At 38.9% G+C, this 9,169-nt stretch overlaps 1 protein-coding gene across 3 annotated transcripts; it reads right to left on the reverse strand.

Annotated features, from left to right (window-relative positions):
* Positions 1-804: 804 nt before the first annotated feature.
* Positions 805-8,607, reverse strand: nmu (neuromedin U). 3 transcript variants are annotated; one of them, XM_054790316.1, is made up of 9 exons: positions 8,324-8,607; positions 4,468-4,523; positions 4,306-4,362; positions 4,184-4,237; positions 4,090-4,119; positions 2,625-2,696; positions 1,177-1,230; positions 1,058-1,100; positions 805-944 (listed from the first exon to the last, which is right to left on the reverse strand). In XM_054790316.1, exons 1-8 carry the CDS (start codon positions 8,565-8,567, stop codon positions 1,065-1,067), a joined length of 603 nt encoding a protein of 200 aa, XP_054646291.1. In that variant the 5' UTR covers positions 8,568-8,607; the 3' UTR covers positions 805-944; positions 1,058-1,064. The 3 variants fall into 3 exon arrangements, with proteins under 3 accessions (XP_054646291.1, XP_054646292.1, XP_054646293.1); XM_054790317.1 differs by lacking the exon at positions 4,306-4,362; XM_054790318.1 differs by lacking the exon at positions 2,625-2,696.
* Positions 8,608-9,169: the final 562 nt, after the last annotated feature.

Here is a 9,169-nt window from a genome sequence, read left to right on the forward strand (position 1 = left end):
TATCAAAAGTATCGATATATAGACTTGAGTATCGATTTTAGCGCATTGTGTAGCTGGTATCGGAAGTATCAATATTTCAGGATCGATCCGCACGTCACTAGTCTATGGCTGTTAAACTGTTGAATGTGCCACAATCCTGCCTCTTGTTGAGCTTTTTATACATCAGCTGTTTTAGTGGAATGTGCATCTTAGTTGGAGGTGTTCGAAGTCGACATGTAAAATCAACAATGCTAATCAGGGGTTTTCAGTATAGGATGGTGCTTGCGCATTTGCTTAAATGCATTTCATTTATGTCACAAATAAATTATTTTGTAATATGTAAGTTATAATTTACATACTTCATTTCTGTATGTTCAGCCTTACAGTGCTTAAAAGTACGCCTCTCAAATGGAACTTAACTGGAGTCTTTGTTGAGACTCTGTTATCTGTCTGCGGAGGTAGCATGTTAGCCTTGATGCTAGCGCTTTACACTTTTTGTCGGAATAATTTTGAGTTTGTGGATTAAAAAGTATTATTGCAGAAATGTTCATTGAAAATTTTTGTGCTGGCACATTGTTGTTATTTTGTACTACTTCATATTCAAACCTTTCATTAAATACAAGATATTTGAGAAATTTGAGTTGAAAAATATCCGCAATTTAGGTTGCCGCTTGTCATTAAGGGGTGATGGTGGGTACCGCAGCCAAACCAGTTGAGAACCACTCCTTTTGAGTCTCTAATTAACCTAACATGAACGTTTTTTGACTTGCTAATCACACATCCATAGGGCTATATAGGACAAAATACAAACGGGACAAATGAGTAGTGCTTTTATTATTATTAGTATTATTATTATATTGTGGGTGTACATTCAGTAAACAGCAGTGTCAGAGGGCTGTGGAGTCCTGGTCACTGGGTGGTCCATTGCAGCCGCAGCAGCCGGCGGGTCCTGTGGTCTGCTCAAACTGGCACACATGCACACACACGCGCCGATGATGTTGCAATTAGCTTGTAATGAGGCTGTGAAAGGTGCTATTGTCATACAGTGATCTTGACAGTAGCAAAAAACAGGGATTACCTTTCTGCTACTTGTATTCTAAATCTCTTCTTCCATTTCGTGGCTGCAAAAAAACAAACATCTAATGATCATGTGATGATAATAAGGGTTACTTTTTTTGATTGATTTCTTAGTCTCACTCGATAGAGAAAATAGCCTCTGCTCTGGATTCCAGCGGGTCCCTGAAGTTCAGCCTGTGTGGAAATGACCATTTAGTAGATTGCAGACGAGACAAGATTTTAACTTTACTTTTAAGAAAAGTGCAATAAAAAATATATATATATGTGGCAATATATTTCAATCTAGTAATTTAATTTAGATGATGTTAAACTCTTCTGCACTCTGTGTGTATGCTACCGGCCCCGCCTCCACCCACCGAGCTAAAGAGACTGTATGACTGACAAAAGGGCTCACTCCATTCATGCCGTTGTTCTGTGGAACAACCGCGGCCGGGTGCTGAAACCGATGCACAGAGTGAACTCTCTTCCTGCCTGTTTGGTGGCGAGAGACGGGGAAAACAGACACACATGCACACGTACTCAGACCGGCAAAATTATTGAGTGATTAATTTATTATCGGCCCAGGCCTAGTGCCCACGAGACTTTTTTCTGAACGAGAAATTGTCAAGTTTTAATCTCACGACATCTTGTGACAGCCCTACCATTTAGTGATAGTAATAATAATGAAACTAAAAAATAATGATAATAATATACATTTAGAGACAAATAAAAATAAAAATAAAAATAAAAATAAAAATAAAAATAAAAATAAAAATAAAAATAAAAATAAAAATAAAAATAAAAATAATGTGCACCTATGTTGTGGTTTTCAAGATACAGCAATTCCGGATTTTCATTCTACTTTTTGCTTCAGTCACAATAGAACGACAACCAGCCTATCGTGCACGAACCAGGAAGTAGGTTGCTACCAAACAAACAAAAAAAAACATTCTTGAAATGTATGTTCTTTATTTGCTGTTTGACTCTAAATGAAACTCTAACCTCTGGATCAAAAATGGTACAGTCCCGTCATCATATGTCGTTCAACGCGTATTATACACGTTATGGTTTCCGTTTCTAAGTTAGGCCTGCGTTGTGCTTTAATCGCAATATTTGATGTTGTTGCATTAGCAGGAGGTTATTGTCAGAGTGTACACTGCTGATTGCACAAACTGCACAAACAAAATTCCACTGTTTGTTCTCTACTGAGGGGCACTCACTTACAGTATATGATACCTTGATGCTTTGTTTGCTTCCGCATCTCACGTGCTTAATAGGACACACAAACACTTCCTGTCCTTTTCAGCTCACAACAATCTTTAATGCAAGTGCTCGGTTGTGTTACTTGCTGTAATGTGAAAGCCTAATTACGCTGAGCTTGGGAAAGAACAGCTAATGTGAAACAACATTACTACACCCAAGCGCATGAAGAGGCAAACAATCATTGACAATCTTCTGCATGAATGTGGTACACAATACAGTACAGCAGCACATGAGATGCAATACAAGAGAATGTAGTATTTAGGATCGCTGAGGGTTTGTGTTTGGTATTATTTCATAAAATGGAGGGCTGTGATGGTGACACATACTTGCACTGACAGTCCTCTCTCGCTTCGGGTATGCAGATGAGAAACCAGATGCAGGAGAGGCTGTATAGGGTTCTGTTCACACACAAACATAAAAACAAATCCCATAGGAAAGCATAGGGAAAAAAATCCTTTTATCTTTTTTATAATCAAATAAGTGAATGTAGACGAGACCTGTCACGATAACAAATTTTGCTGGGTGTTAATTGTCCTACAAATTATTGTCGATAATCGATATTATTGACGGCATTTTCTTAGACAATTTTTTTCATTAATTATATGGCATAATAATGCGAGTACATCGTATAAAAAGCAATAAACTTTAATTTCTCAAGAGTATTCAACATTGTAATTGGAATGTCAAGAGCCGTTAAATAAAATAAGTTAAACAACATAACAAATTAAGCAAAAAAAAGACAAAAAACCTCCCAATGAAAATCAAATTTAAAGAAAAATCACAACCAAAAACAAAAAGAAATAGACCCTGTCTCTCTGTCTCTATTAAGAAAAGAAAACACTCCAATAAAAAGCACACACAACAATAAAAACAATACACAAAATGGAGTATCAAGTCTAAAGAAAATTGCACTTGAATAAATAATGAACATTTGGGTATTATTCCATAACATGTAACAAACAACACTGTCTGTGAGTGTGCACCATTTTGTGCAGTTTTGTTTAGGTTTACTTTGCCGGCCAAACGCCTCAGTAAGCGTTGACTGTCGGGACGAAGGCTCTGCTGCACCTCCAGCGGTATTTTTTTTTTTTCCAGTGGGGAAAATTGGACATTATGGTTGTGTTTGAGGTGCGCATGAAAGTTGCTCGTATTCCCCATCTTCATCGTCACTACTTTCCAACGAATGGCACATATCAGTTTGTCGGTGTTCATACACTCACACTGTTCATTCTGTTTAAAAGTGAAACATTCCTACACTGGGGCTGTGGCATTTGGCTTAGAAACCGCTTTTGTGCCTTCACTCACACTTGCGTTCGCTTGCTCACGACGCTAACTTATGCTAACCCGAACCTGGCGGACTTCTCTGGGGTCAACTCACTAGCAGCCCCACCTTCACCTACTGGGACAAAGACGCTTATAGAATGTGGCGTATATAGAACGTATATATAAACGATGCAGAGTGAACCCTCATCCAGCCTGTGTGGTAAAGAGAGACGAGAGCGAGAAAAACAAAGAAGCATGCACATGTCAATTTATTTTCTCTCTTTAAATGATCCACTTTTATTTATCATTCAGTTAATCGATTTATTGATTATCGTGACAGGCCTAATGTAGATCTTTGAAAATGAAGAGACTCGCCTCCCAGGCACACATTGATATCGGAAATGGCTCTAGGTATGATTGAGTGCAGTTAAACTTTGTGAAGGCATAATTCCTGTCATTTTATGGTGCAAGTGTACCTATTGTTTAGTCCACTGTGGGGAAAAAAAGGAAAATGACTGCTGCTCTTACCCTTTTGTTATTTCCTCGCCCTTTAAGCTCCTGATAAAAGAAGAAAAGCACTTTACATTACTTTTTTACACTCGAACAGAAAGATTAGCTTCACCTTTGACTTCTGAACCAGCATCAGGATGCAAATTTCCCCCAAGACATCGGACACCTGGAAAAGACAATAATGTGAACCCTCTACATCTTTACTTTGCTTTGAGCCAGCTTATGAACGCGCACCTCGCTGAGAGCAAACTTGAGGTCTGCGGAGAAAAAAGAGGAGCAAGCAGCATCCATCTGCATGTAGAGCATCCCAGCAGATGATGAGCGGCAGGAACGGGAACACATAAGAAGATGAAAATACGAAGAGACAGCAGGATGAGCAGACAAGATGCTGCATACCTGGCTGAGAAGCTGCCTCTGATCTGCTGTGGCTTGCTGAAGCTCTGCTGGAGCACCTGAAGAAACAAATAGCCGTTAAACCTAAAGTCTGATGACGAAGATGCCCTGATGGTAGAGCTTCTCCCGTTGTGTTTTGCAGATGATTGCCGTGAGCGTCCATTAGCTACGTAAAAAGCTCTTACTTTAGAACATGCACTTATGTTGACGTGCGATTAGCGACCCCGCTGGAGATATACTTTAGGCAAAATACTCAATACTCAAAATACTCCACCGCTGCTTCCCATGTTGATGAAGCAGCGTGGCTGACGAGCAAAAACACACCATGGAACGCAGCTGACAGCCCGCCGCCAGCGCAAAGATCACTTTGACACCAGAGGAACGTGTCACGCAAAGAGGTCGCACATCACTGATTACATGGATGGGTAGATGAATGGAGTCTATCGGATGGACGAATGATGGAGCAAGATGTTGGATGGGTAGATAGGTGGTAGATCATGAATCCATGGCTGTTGGATGATGGATGGCGGTTTACTGATGGATGAATAAATGGTGAACCATATCTGCTGTATAAAATGAGTGGATGCTGAAAGGATGGATAAGTGGGTTTATCTATCAGATGGGTGGATGAAGGGATAGTTGCATAAATGAATGGATGGCGAGTGGATGAATAGATGAAACAGATGGATGGTGGTAAATGTATATAGATGATAAATGGAGCTGTCTTATCAGATGGATGATGAATGTATACAGTCATGGAAAAAATGATTAGACTACACTTGTTTCTTCAGTTTCTTCTTCATTTTAATGCCTGATACAACTAAAGGTACCTTTATTTGGGCAAATATAACGATGACAACAAAAATTGCTCATAAGAGTTACATTTTTTAGCACTACAACACTATAGCTATTCATGTATGAACTTAAGTGATGCGAGATTTCAGCTCGTAAATTCTAATCTTTTGAGCTATATTTGTTATTATCATTATATTTGTCCAAACAAATGTGCCTTTACTTATTAAAATGGATAAATAAACTGAAAAAACAAAGGTTGGTCTAACCATTTTTTCCATGACAGTAGATGGGTGGATGATAGGCCATACATGTCGACCCCACGTTTCCCTGGCAAACTCCCACATTTTACCCTTTTTTTCCCCGTGGCTCTTCCTTTTAAATCGTTTCCCATACATTTCCTCTATTTCAACTCATCCAAGAAAAAAAACTCTCTGTGATGGTATCCAACAACAGTAGTCTGGGAGGACAATGGTGCAGCTCATTGGCAGTGGGCAGTCCAGTCTTACATATATGCATACACACACCCTATTTAACGCATATCATTGTAACCACGGGTGCTGCCAGGAATTGTGGGCCCCATGAAAAAAAATTCACGTCAACCCCCCCTTGTTATTTTTTAAGTATTACCTCGTTTTTGTGGAATGTGCTAACTTTTCTCCCTATTCGGTGACCCTGATTGTAATAGTTCACCCGGAATTATTTGTCATATTTTAGCTATTAAAAAGTGCCGAAAAAAAGTATATCACACTATAATAAGAAGAAAAAAGTCACATAGTAACGATATAACGCTAAAAATGTTACAACAGACCACCTCAAAAACAGAATTGAATTTTACAGGTTTTTACTGACACCTCGAATGTACAGTAATGCCTCGTTTGTAGCGGTTAATTGGTTCCAGACCTGCTTACAACTTTCTAAATACAGTTTTTTAGCATTATTAGAGCCCTGTATACATGAAATAACACCCCTATAGTCACCGCGACATTCGTATTACCCAAAATAGTAGACATAAAATAATCAAAATAAGACATAAATAAGAAATAATATAGACTCACAAGTTAGCATTGGGAGAGTCACGCAAAGTACTGCAGCTGCTGTCTTATCAATGTAACATTACTGACACCTAGTGACCAGTGAAGAATACTACATATCCAAAACTTGCATCTGAATGTCTTATCTTGTATTTGAGTTCATTTAGCTAGTTCTATGATTGAAGATGCTTCATCTTTGCCAGAAATAAGTAAAACTTGATTAAATTTGTGTATTTTTGTAGTCAACCATGAAACTGCGCTGATGTTTTGAAAAAACGTGACACAGTGAAGCCTCAAAATTCAAAGCGCAAAGTGGCGAGGGACAACTGTACATGAATAAAGGATTTGGGATTTATGATATACACTGTAAAACATTGAATATTAAGAGTATGTGAACGTCCCTCCTTGTTTACTTCCTCGACAAACCCCTCGACATTTTTTGCAGTCACGCAAAACACAGCAAAAATGTGTCAAACAGCAAAGCAAAGCAAAGGGTGAAAAAAAACAAAACCAAATGTCTGATAAAATATAACTTTTCTGCAGAACGTTGTTCTAGAAAGCTGGCTCTTGTATCTCTGTCCGTCACATACCCCTGCTGCCTCCCTGCTCTGCACACAGACCCCACCCACTCTGGTTAGTAGGAGCTGCTGTGACGTAGTCCCTATGATTACCGTAAGGTCCAGTATATCACTACAGAGAGCAGACTATCTCGCTTCAGAATTGGAATTATTTCAATAGTTTAAGAGTTATGGTCATTTGCAATTTGGGGGTTAACTAGCAGGCAAACAACAATGCCCCCTACAGCCCAACCCCTGAGTCACAGCTCAGAACCTTATACTGTACTATACAGTACTTCTACAATATCACACAAAAACAGAAGAAGGGAGGAAAACTATGTCAACAAACTGCCGTAGGTTCAAAAATCTTTTATTGTCGGCCATTCGCCTTGCGTCTCTGGTCAAAATCAAGGCAAGGCAAGGCAAGTTTATATATAGAGCACAATTTGTACACAAGGTAATTTAAACTGCAAATAAATTTGCTCGCAATGGCTAGTTTTGGTTTCGATTTCGGCTATAACCACCTATGTTGACATCAGTCAGCCAATCCAAGGGGAGTCGACATGATCGGGTGCCACTGTAATACAAGAAAAGTTATAATGGTGTTACGAGAACAGTCACTCTAATTGTGCTAAACAATACAAATCAAAGCTTTCAGACACTCCAGTGCAAATGACCAATAAGTCACATCAATTGCGTCAATAAAGGTTTATGTGCGGTATCTTTTTTTGCAGATAAGACAGCTAAAAATAATGTCAATAAATCTGTACTGACTTCATTATAAAACATACAGGCCACCAAACAGCATGCATTATGTTAATGACTTTATTTGCATATTTAGTTGATGTTCTTGTAAACACAAAATAGAACACTACGGGAAATTAAGATGCATCTCAATAAACATGCAAAAAAAAAACCATCATGCAAAAGTTAGGAAGGTTTTGCGGGTCATTTGTGGATCAGAGCACAAACTTTTACAATATTGAGCTTTTTGACTATTTTTCACATCCTGAATTTGGGGGTTTTATTAGCCGGATCAGTTATAATCATCAAAATGATTGAGAAATTCAGAAATACAGGCTTATAAAAATTTCAGCCTGTGTCGTGGCTCTGTTATGAGTTTCACTTTTTGAATGGAACTACTGAAAAAGGTCAACGACATTCTTAATGAGATGCACAGAATGGATTTCATGACAGTAAATAAATAAATAAAATGCAAATCAAGAATTAAAACGACAAAAAGGCATGCATAACACTAACATCAATAACTATTACTAATATGAATAAGTGCACATGCACTGTGGGTTGTATAGTTTTTTATTTTATTTTTTGCGTTTGTGTTTTTTTAATAATAAACATTTGTTTAAGGTTAATTGAAAACATAAATATTTCACCATCAAATTAAGACCTAACAAATTATTTCCGCTTCAAAGTAAGATTTAGAACAAACAAAAAAAGTTTGTTGAAAAGACTTACTGTGGCAGAGTGGGGTGACGAGGACCAGCAAGGCTGCGAGGCTGATGGCGGTCACGCTGAGTGGACTCATGCTTCCTCCGCTCAACTTCGCCAAGCTGCTGCTGCTGCTGCTGGAGGCTCCGCGCTGCACGAAAGAGTTCTGGATCTGGCTCTGGTTCTGGTTCTGCATGTTTTGCTCTCTCTCTGCCCGTGTATGTATTTGTGAGAGTTGGGACTCTGGAGTCAGAGAAATATGAAGGCGCATTGCTGGACTGCGTCATTGGAGACCCACGCGTGGAAGGAGATGGGATTGGACCAGGAGGTTGCACTGGGCGTGAAGGAGAAGGAGGTACGTTTTCATGGCATCACCAGTGGACACAACATTGGGTACACCTGTACTAATATCATTACAATATGTTTATCGCTGTACTTGGAGTTTGCAGTACTGCATCCCACAGGCTATAAAAACAACAGTAAAAATATTAGGATGGTTATATCAATCGCAAATAAACGTAGTATCATGGTATTTGTGGGCCACAGCTCATTTTTCATTGTAAAGAACAAGTTAAATGTTGAATGTGAGAAGATATTGCACTGCTTCTAAAATACACTTTTGTTTCTGCTCCTGTTTTTCATGAGCTGAACTCAAAGATCTAAAACTTTTTTCTATGTACACAAAAGGCCTATCTCTCTCAAATATTGTTCACAAATCTGTCTCAGTTTGTGTCAGTGGCATCTCAAGATACAGAGGAGACAGTGTGATTATCGCACAGGTGTGCCTTAATAAAAGGTTACTCCAAAATGTGCAGTTTAACTGTATTGGGGATGGCCCGGGGCTATACACCAATCCAGAGCATCCCAAACATG

The sequence above is a fragment of the Dunckerocampus dactyliophorus genome, chromosome 10, assembly GCF_027744805.1.
Source record: "Dunckerocampus dactyliophorus isolate RoL2022-P2 chromosome 10, RoL_Ddac_1.1, whole genome shotgun sequence".
Classification (NCBI taxonomy): Eukaryota; Metazoa; Chordata; class Actinopteri; order Syngnathiformes; family Syngnathidae; genus Dunckerocampus; species Dunckerocampus dactyliophorus.